The following is an 18202-nucleotide window of genomic DNA, read 5'->3' on the forward strand; positions in this document are numbered from 1 at the left end:
ATGGTTCAGAAATCGAACCTAGGTCTCCCACATGGAAGGTGAGCATTCTACCACTGAACCACCTATGCACCCAAATATTTGTTTTTAATTTCATTATTTAAAATATCTATCCTGTTTCTAGAAGCTGTATGTCCTGGGATAAGTTTTCATTACCCTGTCTACATTGTTTCATCTTCATAAAATAGATTAAAGACTCCTTCATTGGGTTGTTTTTAGAAAGGCATAAATTATATAGTAAAGTACCAAGTACAGTACCTGGGCTCAGTGAAGGGGGCTCTTTACTTTTTATTCATGTTTGGAAATTCTCTCCAAGGGATATTTTTTGTTTATTTTCTGGAATTTTCCTTCAGGTTTTAAGGTTCACTGGCTGCTAAGAAACGAAAAATAGAACACCCTAGGATCAAGAGGTTTAGGACCCACTGTTTTAACCTTGCATATTTTAATCAGCTAACAAAGGCAGTAATTTAAAATTTAGGATCAATTGTCCAGGCTGATTATTCATGATTCCTGCTCCCTCCATCTATTATTGTTTATGTATTTTGGTCATTTTATTGTGAGAGAGGGCAAAAGTGACCTAAAATTAGTTTTTCTTCTGAAAACAATCAAAATAGTTTGGAAGGATATTTGGCTCAAAAGTTCTTTTCTCTACTAGAAAAGGTGATGGGAAATTGAACAGTAACCTTGGTACAGCATACACACAACAAATGCACTTCGCTATATCACTTTGTCCCTAAGATCATGCTTTAGATCCATGTAGAAGTGAGTCTTTCATCAATGTCCTTTCAGAACTTCCCTTATAAATAGTTTTGGGTAGGACCTAAGACTGATTGATCTACGTTTACCTCTGTTTTTGAGAGAGCAGCATTTATAGACAGGCACCACATTTTGAGCCTTCCTAAAACACTTCAAATTTTACAAAGTTCATTGTCAATTTACACTTTTTCCTCCATAACCTGATGTGCAGAAGAAGTCATTATTTTCCAATTAAAGTCAGGGGAAAAGCCAAAGCTGAGAATAATAAAATTATTTTGTCTAAAATCATAGACTTAACAGTATAAAGATGATTAAAGAAACACCAAGGCCTCCTGAGCTCAGTTCTTCCCTAAGCTGCCAAGCCCTTACTGCCTCATTTTCATACACAGACGGTTGTTCCTTCTGTCTTCGTTACCAAAGCTTAATTTAATTGATTTTCTTCACAGATGTCCTGGCTCTGTTTCAAAAGATTCATTTCACAAAACTAAGACTTATGGTTTTCTACAAGTTTTCTCCCTGAAGAAATAGCTATTCTGTACAATTAGACTCAAAGAAGAAGTTGACTTTAAATTTATAACTGTAAAATACTATAACCACAGGAATAATGTCTCTAGGTTAGAATGCATTTTTAGACAATAAAAAGAAAGTGCAAATTATTGGTCATGGGGTAGGCATTTAAAAAACGCTAGCTGAATGAATTAGGTCAGCCATTATGCCATCTTCTGCTTTGATTTTCCTGTTCTTCATTGGCAGATAATGACACTTGCTGCACATCAGGCTGTAAAGAAAAAGAGCTAGTATAAAGGCATAAAGCATTTTGTAAATCTTGGAATGCAATGGCTATGCTGATGAAACCTGTCTATAACCTGATTTACTCCAAAGAAATTCTGTACAGAGCCTGGGCAGCATCTGTCTGGATCATCAAATGGAAAGACTTGTGTGGAAAATGACTTTAAAGTCAAAAGCCTGGTCTACATGAGGAAAATAATGCCACTTTCTAGACTGGCTAAAAGCTTTCTAGTGTTTATTAAAATAAATACTGTATATTATTTAGCTATCTATAAACATACTACCTTGATGAAATAACATTTAGTAATGAAAACTCCCTTGCTTCTAAAGAAAGAAGAGCCTGCTATTAAAAGCTTAAAAACAGGGAATAACTTCCAGAATGGCAGATTAAGGAGCTCAACAGACCCTCTCCCCAGCAAAACAACATTTTAACTGGTGAAAATTATTTTTAAAAACCAAATATTTAAAGTCTCTGGAAATTGTAATAAGGGCATATAGCTAGTGGTGAAACATTCATTCAAGAAAATCTACTAAATATTGATAAGAATGGCGAGAATCTGTGGCATATGAGGGACAACCCCCACTCCACCATCTCCACGTTAAGGAGGCTCTACCTGTGGGGTACACAGTAGAGAAGACAGGGGCCCTCTCCCTTCAGCTACCAGTTTGGGGTTAGTTTCATCCTGGTAGGGGGCAGCTGTTGGTGTTTCTCTATCTTGAAATGCAGAAGCTCTATTCTGGGCATGTGGCAGAAAGGATCCTCCTCTTATCCAGTCCTCCTCTACACCAGGCCCAACAGGCAAACTATACTGGCCCAGATTGCTGCCACCCGCCTTGCCCAAAGGGTGGAGGTTTCATGCCAAGAGGAAAATCAAGAAGAACAGAGGCTACCACCCTCTCCCCTAGGTTCTGCTTTTAGAGTGAAATGTGGGCCCCCAACCAAACTCCCAGCACAGTGGCATAGGGGCTCTGACCAGGAGAAAGGCAGGCCAGAAAGACAGAATTCCACAGCTCTGCCTGAGAACCCTCACTTTATTTGGAATAGAATAAAGAATTCCACACCTAACGATGTTGTAGAAAACAACTGACACCTGATGGATAATAAATCTGAGGAGATAGGTAGCTCTGATACAGGCAAAGCAGCAGAGCAGCTGGAATTTTAAAACAGAAAATCAGGTAAGAGCGCCCTCTTGGGATCACAGTCAATCAGAGGATCAGGAAAATTGTCTACAAGTGCTAGGTTGTACCCACCCAATAATAATCAGAGCAGAACAGGGGCAGACTTCAAAACAGACTCATCACCACAGCTTGGAAGCACTGATAGTACAAGGGGCTTAAAAACAACCTTTGACCAAACACTGACTAAACAATAAGGTACTCTGACCTAGAGGCAACACCTATGAAGTTGGACACAGTCATCCCTGACAGTCTGAAAGACCGTGCACATAACCCAACCAGCAAAAAGGGAACCTCCAGGCTAAATGTGGGGCAAAAAAACTTATAAACTTCCTGAACTGTGATACCATCTTTCAAGCCACACACAACAGTTAAGGTTAAAAATCCAACTGGCTTAGGGGACTTAAGCAAAATTTTTGACCAATAATTGGCCTAGCCAAGCTAGGAGTGGCACCTAGGTAGTCAGGCTAAAAATAACCAACAAGGTGAGTGGATGGGGGGTAAATAGCAGCAGCTACACACTACATGGGAAATAGATTGTTCAGAATTAGTTCAGCCAAATTGCTAACTAAACAAATAAATGACCAAACAAACAACAACAATAAGAACTCCCAGAGGAATAAGGATCCAGACTTGTTACAATACTTTACTTAAAAGTCCAGTTTTCAACCAAAAATGAGGAGTTATGCATAAAACCAGGAAAGCATAACCAATATACAGGAAAATATGTAGGCAATAGAAGCTGCCTTTGCATGGGCCCAGATGGGGGACTTAGCAAGCAAAGACTTCAACAGAGCTATCAAAAATATGTTCAAAGAACTAAATGAAGCCATGCTTAAAGGAAGGTATGATGGTTCAAACCCAGAGAGCTTCAATGAATCTACCAAACATTCAATAAAAAATTAATGTTTCTGAAAATCTTCCAAAATAAAGAAGAAGGAACACTTCTCTTACAATGAAGCCAGTATTACCTTGGCACCCAAATCAGAAAAAGACATTGCAAAAAAAAAAAAAGAAAGAAAGAAAAGAAAATGAGAGGCCAATATTCCTTATTATTTTAAAAAAATCTTCAACAAAATACTTGGAAAATGAATCTTGCAACATATAAAAAGGAACCATAAGCAAGTGGGCTAGTTCCCAGGAATGCAAGGTTGTATTAATATACAAAAAATAAATTAATTTACCATATTAACAGAATAAAAGACAGAAGTCAAATGACCATCTCCATATACATAGAAAAAGCACTTCACAAAATTCAATACCTTATCATGATAAAAATGGTCAACAACCTAAGAATAGAAGGGAACTTTCTCAACCTGATAAAGGGTATATGAAAACCTAGCAAACATCATACTTTCTGGCAAAAGATCAAATACTTTGCCCCTAAGATCAGAAACAAGGTGAGAATGTCTGCTCTTGCCACTTCTATTTAACATTTTACTGCAAGCTCTGCACAGGACAATTAGTCAAGAGAAAGATATAGCATATCCAGATTGGAAAGGAATGAGCCAAACTATTTTTAAATGACATGATTTTGAATGTAAAAAATCATAAGAAATCACTAAAAAACTATTAGAACTTAATAAATGAGTTCACAAGGTTGCAGAATTCAAGAATAATGTACAAAAATCAATTGCATTTCCATCCACTAGCAATGGATATTTGAAAAATGAAATTAAGAAAACAACTCCATTTACAATAACCCTAAAAATAATAAAATAGAAAGTTAACAAAAGAAGTACAAGACTTTTACACTGAAAACTCTGTAAGAGTTGAAAAAGCAAATCTAAATAAATGAAAAGATATCACATGCTCATGGGTCAGAAGACAATGTTAAGATGGCAGTTAAGATGGCTATAATTCCAAATTGATCTACAGATTCAAGTTAATTCCTATAAAAATCCCTGCTGCCAGCCTATGCTGGTCCAGCTGGGCCCCACTGTAACTTAGACATTCCAAGGGTATGGAAAACCATATTCACATCTCCCACTCTGGACCTCTAGCAGACAGGGCCCTTCCCCACCTTTAGGGTCAGCTTCTACTCTTCCAAGTTCACACTCTTTTTGAGCAGAAAGTGCTTTGGAATATAGGCCACTGTTGGAAACCATACTTCTTGAAACAAGTGGATGACAGTCCCTTAGAGTCAGCCTGCTGTGTCTGTTGGCAGTTCATGCTGCTGGGGGCTTGCTGAGAGATGTGCTTCGCCTGCCCTTGAACTCTGTGGGGACTGATGCTGCTCACAACTCTCCTACAAGGGGAACTTAAGACCTCCACATTAACTGGCTTTTTAGCAACAAAGAAAAAAAGCACAGCTGTAGCTCATGAGCTGCTCTCTTGTCCCTTTCACGTGTCAGAAGCCGATGCAGAAAAATTCCATGGTGGGAACATTTGAGGCATTGCCCCTGCAGAGCCTTGGTTAGGTGTGGATAATGCTTAGATGCTAGGCTCTAAGCATTTTTGAGTTGGGCTTGTTTTTTTTTTTTTTTTTTGTTATTGTTAAGTCCTATATGTATATAGTACTTTAGATGTGTGTGTATATGTAGTAGAATTTCAAAATGGATGTACTCCTATCCTTGGAAAACAGATGGTTCTCTGTCTTGTTACATGTATGTTAGAGAGTTAGTGAGCCCCTCTGCTATATGCCTTAAGCCAGTATTTACTCATAGGTCATTATTTTTTACAATGGCCATACAATAAATCATTTTTACAAAAATGGTAACAAACAAAAAAAGTGAGGTGTTTTGGTATAATACCCTTTCAGGTATGAGTATATGTAGATGCATGATGGAGGGCATGTCTCAGGATCTTCTGTAACCTCACAGAACTGTCAAACTGTACAGTTTTTCAACTTGCCATATAAATGATGGGTTTGTATTTTATAAAAATTAAATTTTTTTTAAAAAAATTTTTTTCTAAAGAAAAAAAAAATCCCTGCTGGTCTTTTTGCAGAAATGGATTAGCTGATCCTATAATTAAAACAGAAGTGCAAAGGACCAGTATGTCAAAAAAATCTTGAAAAAGAACAAAGTTAGAAAATTTACACTTTCCGATTTCAAAACTTAGCACAAAACTAAGTTTTGTGTAGTACAAAAACTACACTAAATGATACAATGTGTTATTGGTAAAAGAATAGACATATAGATTGATGAAAAAGAGTTGAGGGTCCCAAAATAAACTGTTAAATTTATGGTCAAATGATTTTCAACAGGAGTACCAAGACAATTCAATGGGGAAAGAACACTCTTTTCAACAAATAGTTCTGGGACTAAACTTTCCATGCAAAAGAATGATGTTGAACCTCTACCTCACACTATACACAAGAATTAACTTAAAATGGTTCAAAGCCCTAAATTTAAGAGCTAAAACAATAGAACTCTTAGAAGAAAATTAGGAATAAATCCATGTGACTTTGGGTTAGGCAATGTTTTTTTAGATATGACACCAAAAGCAACAAATGACAAAGAAAAAGTAGATAAACTGGAGTACATCAAAATGAAAAAGGGTTTTGCTGCAAATGATATCAAGAAAATGAAATGATAACCCACAGGAGAAAATTTTTACAAATCATATATCTGATAAGAGACTTGTATGCAGAATAAAAAACTCTTACAACCCAATAATAAAAGTCAACTCAATTTTTTTTAATGAGCAAAGGATTTGACTAGACATCTTCCCAAAGAAAATATGCAAATGGCATATAAGCATAAAAGATGTTGCTCAACATCATTATTAATTAGGGAAATGCATATCAAATCCTCAATGAGATACCAATTCATGCCCAATAGGATGACTATAATAGAAAAGACAGACAATAACAAGTTGCCAAGGATGTGGGGAAATTGGAACCCTCAGATATTGCTAGTGGGAATGTAGAATGTCATAATTGCTTTGGAAAACAGCTGACAGTTCCTTAAAAAGTTAAACATTCAGTTATCATATGACCCAGCAATTCCACTACTAGGAATAAACCCAAGAGAAATGAAAACAGGTGTCCACATAAAAATTTGTACACAAATGATCACAGCAGTACTTCATAGTAGCCAAAAACAGAAACAACCAAAATATTCATCTGAAGAATGGGTAAAGAAAATGTGGTTTTATCCATGCAATGGAATATTATTCAGCCATAAAAAGGAAAAGTAGTACTTATAAATGCTACAATATGGATGAACCTTGAAATCATCATGTAAGTGAATGAAATATGTCAGATGCAAAGACCACATATATCATTCCATTTATAAGAAATGTCCAGAATAGGCAAATCTAAAGAGACAGTGTTCTAGTTTGCAAAAGCTGCTGGAATGTGATATACTAACTGGAATGGCTTTTAAAAAGAGGAATTTAATAAGTTGCAAGTTTACAGCTCTAAGGCCATGAAAATGCCCAAATTAAGGCACCACCAAAAGGCTACCATCACTCAAGAATGGTAGATGAAGTTCAGGGTTTCTCTCTCAACTAGAAGGGCATGTGAAGATATCTGCTAACTTTCTCTCCTGGCTTGTTTCATGAAGCTCCCCTGGGGGTGTTTTCCTTCTTCATCTCCAAAGGTCTTTGGCTGTGTGAACTTTGTTCGTTCTGGCTCTAAAGCTTTTTCCAAAATGGTTCCCTCTTTAAGAGCTCCAGTAGAGCAACCCACCTTGAATGGGTGGAGATACATCTCCATGGAAACCATCTAATCAAAAGTTACCATCCACAATTGGGTGGGTCACATCTCCATGGAAACAATAAAAAAGTTCCCATCCAGCAATACTGAATGAAGATTAAAGAACTCGACATTTCTGAGGTACCCAACAGATACAAAACAACACAGAGAAAATAGATTAGTGGTTGCTGAAGAGAGGGAGAATGGGGAATGACTGCTAATGGGTATGGGTTTCTTTTTGGGGTAATGAAAATGTTTTAAAATTAAATTGTGCTAATCATTGCACAGCCTTATGAATATAAAACCATTAAGTTATACACTTTAAATGGGGAAATTATATGGTATATGAAATTACTTTTCAATAAAGTTTTTATTTTTAAAATAAAATAACAAAATACAAAGGCTTGGACTCTAGAGCCAAGTGAAAAGTGATAGGCAAAGATTCTGAAGGAAACAACAAACGAATTCTACAAAAAGTTTAGATGCTTGTAGAGAGTGGCAAAAGAGAAAGCTCCTATGAAATGTGGATAAATTATTTGACAGGTTTTTTTATGAAAAAATAATAAATTATGTAAAGTCTTCAGAAAAGCATGAGGGATAAGTATCAAACGTTCCCTCTCCGAGTTCTTTTTTGCCAGGAGTATGCTTCTGGGTTCACTGTTATCTTTTATTCAGTCCCACACACTGAAAGGTTTTGTGAAGTTTGACATTCCAGAATTTCTATCTTTTAAAAGAGTTTTTTTGAGGTTTACTTGACAAACGATAAACTGTACATATTTAAAGTATACAAACTGATATTTTAACACACATACACATCCGTGCAATCATCACAATCAAGACAAAGAACATGTCCATGATTCCCACAAGTTTCTTCGTGGCCTTTTGTAATTTTTCCCTCTTGCCCCTCCACGCTATTCCTTCTCCAGGCAACTACAAATCTGCTTTCTGTTACTATTAATTAGGTTTCATTTTCTAGAACTTCACATAAATGGAATCATATAGGATGCAGTTTTTGTCTGGCTTCTTTCAGCATTACTTTGAAGTTCATCCATGCTATTGTCTTTAATAAAAGTTAATTTCTTTTTTATTGCTGAGTAGTATTCCTTGCATGGATATAGTTTGTCTAATAACTTGGCCTGTTTACAGTTTTTACCCTTATAAAGCCACTATAAACATTTGTGTACAAGTCTTTGTATGGACATATGCAAACCTAGGAGTTCAATGACTGGATCAAATGATAGGTGTATGCTTAAATTTTAAAGAAATTTTTAAAAGAATTTGCTGAGCTATTTTTAAAAGTGATGTATCATTTCACATTCCCACCAGTTGTATATGAGAGCATTAGTTGCTCCATATCTTCACCTAGTCTTGGTATGGTAAGTCTCTGTAATTTTAGCCACTCTAATAAATAGATGTGTAGTGTAGTATACCACTGTGGTTTTAAATTCCATTTCCCTAATGAGTAATGATGTCGAGCATCTTTTCATGTACTTATTTGCCATGTTTGTCTTCTTCAGCGGAGTCTGTCCAAAACATTAGCTCATTTTTTGTTAGGTTATCTTTTTGTTGTTGGGTTTTAAGAGTTCATAATATAATCTTTCTGGATATAAGTCCTTTACCAGAAATATGCTTTACAAGTATTTTCTCCACTTGCAGCTAACTTTGCATTCTCCTAACAGTATCTTTTGAACAGCAGAAGTCTTAACTTGGGGAAGTCTAATTTATCAATTTTTTTCTCATCTGGGTTATGCTTCTGGTGTCACATATATAAGAAAATTTTTCCTTACCCAATATTACAAATATTTTATCTTATTTTTTCTTTTGGAAATTTTTAGTTTTAGGTCTTCCTCTAAGTCTATGATTCATTTTTGAGTTAATTTTTTAATATGTTGCAATGTCAAGCTTTGAGTGTTTTTTTTTTTTTTGCATTTGGATATCCAATTATTCCAGCACCATTTGTTGAAACTGTCCTTTTTCCACTAAATTCTACATTTGTAATAAATCAGTTCTCTATATATGTGTGGATTTGTCTCTATTCTCTAATGTTCCATTAGTTAACCTCTTTATCTTGGTGCTAATATCACACCACTTTGTTTGCAATAATTTCACAGTGAATCTTTAAATCTGGTATCAATTAAAAACTTTTTTTTCCCATAATTTAACTATTCCAGATTCTTTGAATTTTTTATTGGGATTGCATTAAAGCTATCAATTGATATGGGAAGAACTGGCATCTTAATAAGTAACCTGACTTATGAATGAAATTTATCTCCCCATTTATTTAGGTCTTTAAATTTTTTCCCATAAGATTTAACCCTAAATATTTCATATTTTTATACTATTGTAAATTGTATTGTGTTTTAAATTTTAATGTTCAATTGTACATTGCTGTATATACTTATACACAGATCGTTATAGTGGATCTTCTATCCTGTAACCTTACTAAACTCACGTAATAGTTTTAGGAAGTTTTTAGAGATTCCAATAAATTTTCTATATAGGCATCATATCTGAATAAAGACAGCTTTGCTTTTTTCCCAGATGGCTGTTATTTTCTTTTTCTTGCTTTACTACATTGGTCAGAACCTCCAGTACAATGCTGAACAGAAGTGGTGATAATGGGCATCAATGCCTTGTTCCTGATCTTAGGAAGAAAGCATTCATTCAGCATTTCTTTCATCATTAAGTATGATGGTAAACGTAGGTTTTCACAGAAGCTCCTTGTGTCAGGGTCTCCAAGACCATCCTCAGGCTTGATGATTTGTTAGAAGGACTCAAAGGACTCAGAAGTTTTTAAACTCATAGTTGCAGTTTATTACAGTGAAAGAATACAATGTAAAATCAGCAAAGGGAAAAGGTACATGAAGTGAAGTCAGGAGGAAAGCAAGGGTAGCTTTCAAGTGTCTCCTCCCAGTGGAGTCACATAGGCCACACTTAATTCCCCCAGCAACAATATGTGCAAAGTGTTGCCAAGGGAAGCTTACCAGAGCCTAGGTGTCCAGAGTCTTCATGAGGGGTTGGTAATGAAGACATACAGCACCTCTGTGACTGACCTCAGTTACCAAGCTCCGCACTTCGAGAGGGAAAGCAGCTGTTGACCACAGAGTTAGTATGAACTCTCCAGACAAACTGGGGATAGCATGGCTCAAAGCCTCAGGCATACAGATACACTCTGATCAGACAAAACATTCCAAGAGCTCAGTTCCTCAGAGCTGGTCAAAGGCCAGTCATGACAACAGGGCTTTCTTGGGAACTTGCAGAGTTTGAGCAATCTAGACCTGATGAGTTACTCTTTCCTGCACACTTCTTATCAGATTGAACAGGTTCCCTTCCATCGTTAATTTGCTGAAATTTTTATCAGGAGTGGATATTGGATTTTTGTCAAATGTTTTTTCTTTTTCTACATCTATTGAAATGATCATGATTTTTAATGTTAGTTTGTTTATATGGTAAGTTACTATGATTGCTATTTGAATACTAAACCAGCTTTGCATTCCAAATGGAGATAAACACCATTTGGTTAATATATATATATATTATATAATATATAATATATAATATATATATTAACCCTTTAATATATTTTTTATTTGATTTACTAAAGTTTTGTTTAGAATTTTGCATCTATGTTCATAAAGGATATTGGTGTGTAGTTTTCACTTCTTGTAATGTCTCTGGTTTTGGATCAGGATAATGACAGCCTCACAAAACGAGTTGGGAAGTATTCCCTTCTCTTCAATTTTCTGGAAGTTTATGAGAATTGGTTATTTCTTCTTTAAATATCTGGTAGAATTCACTTCAGCTATCTGGAGTTTACTTGTGGGTGGCTTTTTTTACAAATAAAAATTCTTTAACAGATATTGGGCTATTCATGTTATCATTTCTTCTTTTGCCTGGTTTTAGTATTGCATATCTTTTTCCATTTAGTTTTATCCTATTTTAATAAAAAGCATATTTTATATTTAAAGTATTTTTTTTTTGTACCTTATAGTTGGGTCTGGCTTTTTAATTCAATCTGACAGTCTTTTTTTTTTTTTTTCAGTCCCTGCCTTCTAATTGGGGTGTTAAGAGCATTTACACTTGATTTGATTACGGATATGGTTAAGTTTAAATTTATTATCTTTTTATTTAATTTGTATTTTTCCCATCTGTTTTCTGTTCACTTTTCCCTCTTTTTCTACCTTTTCTGAATTGAATATTTTTAGGCTTCTATTTTCCCTTCTTTTGTGGTTTATTAACAGTAACTCCTTGTCTACACATGCTGTGCTCATAACTTCAATATCTATGTACTCTAAAACCCATTCCAATTTAGCTTTTCTGACTCTGGCCCAATCTCTACCACTCCACCACCCCCAAAACAACACAAAATAAAACAAAAAATACTTGCTAGGATCTCCATTAAGTTTCATGTTGCTAAACCCTATGGATTCTTTCCAGTCCTCATCTTACTTGATCTCTCAGTATCATTCCGCACAGATTACCATCCATCTTAAATTACTCTTCACGCGTTTTCCATGATATCAACCTCCCCAGACTGTCTTATAATTTCGATAACAAATTCTTAATCTCCTTTGCACCTTAATTTTTACTCAACCTCTAGTGGTTAGAGTTCCTCATGGCTCATTGCAAGCCCCTCTTTTTTTCTTTCTCAGCACCCTCAAAACATGTTCCTCAGAGATTTCACAGGTATTTTCTGAGGAAAAAGGAAAGAAGTTTGTTCACATACATTCTGCTAAGCTGAAACACAGAATTAATGATTTTCATAAAAAATTTCATTTTCTTTAAAGTTAACATTGTAGTAAGCACCTATGTGTTCTCAAAGGTTAAATATGCACATAAAGAACATGTTGATCAGTTCTTATCAGCCAGTATGAACCAACAGTAAATATGTTGGTATAAAATCTAGTAAACTTTTACATCATTTTCACATAAAGTCCCAAACCAATTTGCTTTGTTGATTAGGATAGAGAGGAGATCAAGACAACAGAGGTCTTACTCAAAGTTACATTGCTTTGCTAAAACAGTTAGTCTTTATATTGCTGAGAAGCTTGTCAACCCAAATCTAATGCCAAATTAGAGAAAGAATAAAAACAAGGTACTGGCAAAAATTCCTTCATTAAATGACTGTTGGAAGTCATATAACATCAATGGCACATGGTATGGAAGATCAATTACTATCACACCGGTGCTCCAGCATATATTCTGATTTACAACTGTACGAATTACTTATGGAGAAAATAAGAATCAACTCTTGGCACATAAATAGTATGTAACGAAGCAGAAGTGTGAACAACTTTTTGTTCTGCTTATCACTGAGAATTCACAATATGAGAAAAGACAGTTTTCACTGAGACAATGATGCTTCTGTGAGCTGTGACATACAACTGGAAAAGATGTAACAGACTCAAAACTCAAAGAGCATGAGCTATACAAATACCAAGAAAAGGTGTTGCTACTACTAAAAGACTCCTCCATCCTGATTCTCTTGAAGAATCCTGTGCCTCTTAAGTTTGCTGAGACTTTAATCATCAAATATGCACTTTCTCCACTTCACTCCTTTATTCAAATGGTACTTGCATTCTCTCTTGCTTTCATGGGCTTTGGTCTTTTTGCTTTATTTGAACTTCTCATAAGGCTGCATGTTCAAACAATCTATAACTTAAAGACATTGCTCAAACGTAACTTACTCCAAAACCTCACTAGTTCCTCCCAGGTGCCCTCAGGTATCACTTTATCCCCCCAGACTATACTGCAAGTCCCTGAAGGGCAGGCTCTGATTTAATCCATGTTAACACTCCCTGTCCCTAGTGTTAGAATGGTGTTTTATATGTAGTAGTTACTAAATATTTTGCTGATTGACTGACATAATGAATCACTGAGTCAATAACTGAGTAAATGAGTCTGGTTTTGCACATACAAAGTTTGAACCAATGGAAAAACTAGTAGTTTAGAGTTGCTTATGACCCAGCTCAGAAGAGGGGTCAGGCCAAAAGATGTACATTTGACAAATATATTCACAAAAGTAATATCTGAAACCTTGGAGGAACTCACCAAAAAAAGGACATGCTGAGAGGAAAAAAAAAAAGGATTAAGAACAGAACATTTCAGAGGTACAAGAAGGCAATGCAACTTAGTCAAGATTATGACAAAGAATAAATAATAGAAAGCAGAAGAAATTCAAAGGAGTAAAATTACATGGAAACCAAAAAGGAAGAGAGTTTTGAGGAAAACCCCAGGTGGCATCATGCTGCAGAAATATGGAAGAAAAAGAAGGTGGGTAGGCTGCCACCATACACTGAGATTCAAAGGATCTTGGCAACCTCCTAGCAAGTATGGTAGTAGGAGTAGAAGCTGAGCTGAAGGTGTCACGAGTAAGAAATAGTAACAAAAAAGTATAAAACTATTCTTTCAAGAAGTCTGACAGAATAAGAATCACAGCTCCAAGGAAGTATGAAAGCAGTTATGACTATAACATAACAGAGAAAAGGGTGGCTCATTGGGTAAAACACTGAATGAACATACAAATGTTATCACTGCCACCACCAAGGAACAGAATGAAGTGAAAAGATGACTTCGGTGCTAATTTAATTCTGTTATTTACTCACCTGTGTGTGATTTTGGGGAAAATCGTTTTTTCCTCCCTTAGTTAACTTAACAGATTATTCTAAGTTAATAGATGGGAAAATTTTCTCAAAGGGTTTATCAGTTTCCATCACAAAAGTTATTATTACTGCAATAGACGGTTTATAATCTTGAACAAATGTTTTGTCATTTTCCAGTTCTATTCATTAGCGTAACACAGAGAAGCCAAAACACCCTCATATGTAATACTGATCTATTTTACTCAATTCCTGAAAAGAGGGACCAGACAATAACAAAGAGACCAAGATAAACAGGATAAAGTCAGAATATATAGAAAAAGGCAGTGATGGCAATCCTCTAACTTCTTCGTACAGACTTGCCACTTTCTTAAACTGTGGACCACTGGTCAAGGGTTAGCTCTCCCATCAGGTATTTGGAGATCCCAGGGGCTCACATCAGAACTGGGGTGTTCCTACTGCCTCTGTCAATCTTGTTTCCTTGTAGGACCTCATGCTTATCTCAAGATTTTTGGTTAGTGAAAGGCTTGCATAGAATCATCACAGACCTCAGGACTGTCTTGAGAAACTGTACACTGAGATAAAGTTTATATGTATAGCTCTTTGGTTATCTCGTTTTGTTTTATTTTCCCAAGGAAATGTTGCAAGGTCAATAATAATGTTTCAAATTCAGGGCATTTCATGGAGACTTTTCACATGGCAAGGGCAGCTTTTCTGAATATTACCAGGGCCATGGGCAGTATCATATTTCCTCAAAACTCCTGGATGTGGAACACAGCATGTACACAGAAGATATAGTTGCAACAGGAGGTATATTTTTAGGTCATAGGTGACATATTAAGGTCATGGATACTACCAAAAATATCTAGGAACTAGGCAGAAGTCTTCAATTAAAACAGTATTGGCCTACCTTCACATAATATAATTTATTATCTCATTCAATAGAAAGAAATGGAGAACAGTGAGTTAAATTGGTGAATAATGCAAACGTCCCTTGCATATATCTTTAGGATGCACTGTGGCTTTTTCTTAACCTTCCCAACTGTATTTGACTTAAGATAACTGTAAAAATAATTTTTATTCCTTGAGCACAAATGGATGTATTATCCAGATGTTCCTCCTATTAAAAGAAAGTAACAAATTACTAGAGAAACCCAAAGGTGAAATGTTGAGTGTATTTTTTAAAACTAAACTGCCCTCACTGACACCACTCAAACGTTCATAGGAAGAAAAACAGTATAAGTAAAAAAACACAGTGGCATTAACACGTATGAGGGTAGCATAATAAGGTCCCCCAAAAGAATGTGCGATTATATATGAAAGGTCCACTGCTACTGACAAAATTCAATCTGCTCTACAGAAATCAGGCAATATAGTCAGGGTGATATCAGAGAAAGCTGAGCATTTCTTACAAAGAAATGAGATGATATAACAAACCAAATATATGAGACTCTCATTAATGCCTTTATAATTCTCACAAACATACATATGATCCATTATGAAATATGATGTACGTGTGATAGAGAAGGGAGAATGAACAGTGGGAGCAAAGGACTCTCTAGTACTGGTCCAATCACCAAGACCAATCACTAATTCAACAAATAGTTACTGAATGCCTACTATGTATCAGGCTCTGTTCTCTAGTCTGAGGATACTGCTGAAATCAAACAGACAAAACTGCCTGCCCATGTGGACCTTACAGTTTAGAGAAAGATAAAACACCGACTGTGGGCAAGACACATAACTGGGTGACTGAAAAGAGTCCTGTGGAGAAATCAAGAAGGGAAGGACTGCTAATAAAAATTGAAAAAAATATATAATGAACTTTTGTTGATGACATTGAAATTGAATACATAAGCAGGAAGCACAATCTCATAATCCTAAATTACTTTTGCTAAATTTAAAAAAACAGCAGTTACTTTCCTCAAAAGGAGCCTGATAATAGATGATTATTATGTATGCACCCCCAAATTTTAGATGATGTCCTCTGTTACACAAGGGACTGGGACAGAACCACAATGTGCAATCACAAATCCAGAATAATACACTAGAATTTCTATGGGACAAAAACTAAAAAAAAAAAAAAAAAAAAGTTCAGTTCCCGGTGCCATACTAGAGGTTACTGATAAACTCTCCAATTTATACCGGAAATATATTACACTAATGGGGGGGGGTATTGATTATGACAAAGGAGTTATTGCAAGTATAGAGACAGAAAAGTATTAAAGTAAGGCAGTTACTTCAGCCTCTGGGCTTGTTTCACATATTCAGTCCAACAGCTTGCTGAAATGTGATTGTCATTTTCCTAGGCATAAATACTATACACGTTTGCCATGCTACTAGGTGATTTTCAACTCTAACAAGGGACGGAAGGCTCTCAGACAATGGATTCCATTCGTTAAGAGTTGCCCTTTAAATAAATAAATGCATAAAATAAAAGAAAAGAAAAATACACGCAGACATAATCCAAATACCGGAGTCAAACAAGGAGGAAGACAAACTTGCAGTTGAAAGGTTCCAAGTCATCAGTTCTGTTCACTGAAAGAAAACATCTAAGAACTTCACCATCTAGGGGCCTAGAACGTAAAACCGGTCCCCCAAGTTTTAAATGGCTGTCCACCAAGAGGGAAAAAGGAGTATTGATGTTTCCTCTTAGGCCCATTCAAGCCAAGGGGGTTGGTTCCTCTCGCTTTAGATTGTAGGGACTGGCAGGTACGTTTGAGACAAAGGAAGAGTAACAGGTTCCAAGCCCACTGACTCTATAAACAAACTTTAAAGAGACGGTGAAAGGAGGCGGAGAAACCACAGCAAGCAAAATAAATAATTGTAATAGAAAAGCAATACTGCTTTGGACAACTCAACGGGTCATCTTCACCGCTCAAATGGGCTGAGACGCGAGAGGCCGCTAGGGCCGGGGTCTTCTGGCCGCCGGAACTCAAGACCCAGCCTCAAGCTAGTGGGGGTTGGGAAGCAGCTCCCGGGAACCCCCTCCCCGCCCCTCTCCCATCACCCCGCCCATTGGGTCCGCCCCGTCCCGCCGGCTACTCACCGGATTCGCTTCCCACATAACGGTGGCGAAAACAAGCGGAGAGAGCCTGGGGGAAGGGGCTAGCCGCGGGGCCGGGGTGCTGGGTTTTTTCCAGAGGATCTCCGGGAGAGAAGGACGGCAGACGTAAACCGTACGCAGGCCTTCCTTCTCCCCCTCCCTGTCACAAACCAGAGGCTTCAGACCCGAACCTCCCGACTTCCGCTCGAGACCGGCCAACCAACGCTGGCCCCGCCCCGCCCCCCGGAAGCTCGCCCCGCCCCTGCCGCGCTCTTCCCGCTCGTAATGGGCGGGGTTTGAGATTATCTGCGTGGGAAAGGAATTAAACGGGTTTGTAGTCCAACCATCATCCCAATGCTAAATCCTTACTCAACGTCCTCGCCAATTGGGCCTCAAATCATGTTGGTTGTTATTTCTTTCCTTTTGAACTTATATTTATCAATCGCCATATAGTGAGTGTAGTGAGTGCCCAAGAGTCATTCAGACAAACCTATGACTGAATTCCAACCCTGCCGATGGCTTTTGGGACGAGCTTCATAACCTGAGGTCTCAATTTCCTCATCCTCCAAATGGAGATGATAATATCTACTTATGGGTATACTGAGGTTGTTTAAAGCGTTTAGCATGGTATTTGGCATGCAGTAAGTGCTCAGTAAATGACAGTTATTTACCAGAGGCTATGCTAGTCCTGGAATGAACAAGACTGACCCAGAGACAGTCCTTGCCCTCATGGAGCTTATAGAGAAGAACACGAAAAGTAAGTAATTTTTTTTCAAAAAGAGAGAGATGCAGTATGGTTTACAGACAGTATGACAAGTACAGTGTTCTAGGGAAAGCTCCCCCCATCCCCCTAAAGAAGTTTAAACTAAAAGTTCAAGGATGCATTCCTACTGGTGTTAACCTGGGTAGAGAGCTTTAAGGCGGGGAAGAATCTTCTAAGTGACGTAGGATTTACCTATAAGAAATAAAAAAGAAACAGTTTTTACATATCTGGATTTTTCTATTCCTGCGCACATTTTTTTTAATAAAGTGTGATAAAAAAATACTTACAGTTTTATAACCTGCATTTTTCAATTAATATATTATAGATTTCCTTCCATTCCAGTACTTTGTTCACCATTTTAAAGTAGTCTCGTGGCATTCCGTAGTTTGTATGTTACACACACACACACTCACATATCACATTTAAAACAACCC

The 18202-nt window shown here is 36.8% G+C and overlaps 1 protein-coding gene and 1 long non-coding RNA gene across 11 annotated transcripts in view; one reads left to right on the forward strand and one right to left on the reverse strand.

Moving 5' to 3' along the window:
• PARP11 (poly(ADP-ribose) polymerase family member 11) overlaps positions 1 to 17219 on the reverse strand; it is a 42936-nt gene extending 25717 nt beyond the window's left edge. For 2 of the 8 annotated variants that reach the window (XM_077169726.1, XM_077169725.1), the window contains exon 1: positions 17009 to 17219. Coding sequence is in view for 1 of the 8 variants with exons in the window: in XM_077169723.1 (XP_077025838.1) it covers positions 17009 to 17026 (18 nt within the window). In the remaining 7 variants the exon portion in view is untranslated. Of the gene's footprint in view, positions 1 to 255; positions 371 to 2156; positions 2587 to 2793; positions 3131 to 17008 lie in introns of those variants that run through there. The other 6 variants (XM_077169719.1, XM_077169722.1, XM_077169721.1 and 3 more) reach the window with 6 other exon arrangements.
• LOC143691366 (uncharacterized) overlaps positions 2620 to 18202 on the forward strand; it is a 57858-nt gene continuing 42275 nt past the window's right edge. Inside the window, exon 1 of one of the 3 annotated variants that reach the window (XR_013179489.1) lies at positions 2620 to 2718. This is a non-coding gene — a long non-coding RNA (uncharacterized LOC143691366). Of the gene's footprint in view, positions 2719 to 17228; positions 17763 to 18202 lie in introns of those variants that run through there. The other 2 variants (XR_013179488.1, XR_013179487.1) reach the window with 2 other exon arrangements.

This window comes from Tamandua tetradactyla, chromosome 7 (assembly GCF_023851605.1).
Source record: "Tamandua tetradactyla isolate mTamTet1 chromosome 7, mTamTet1.pri, whole genome shotgun sequence".
Classification (NCBI taxonomy): domain Eukaryota; kingdom Metazoa; phylum Chordata; class Mammalia; order Pilosa; family Myrmecophagidae; genus Tamandua; species Tamandua tetradactyla.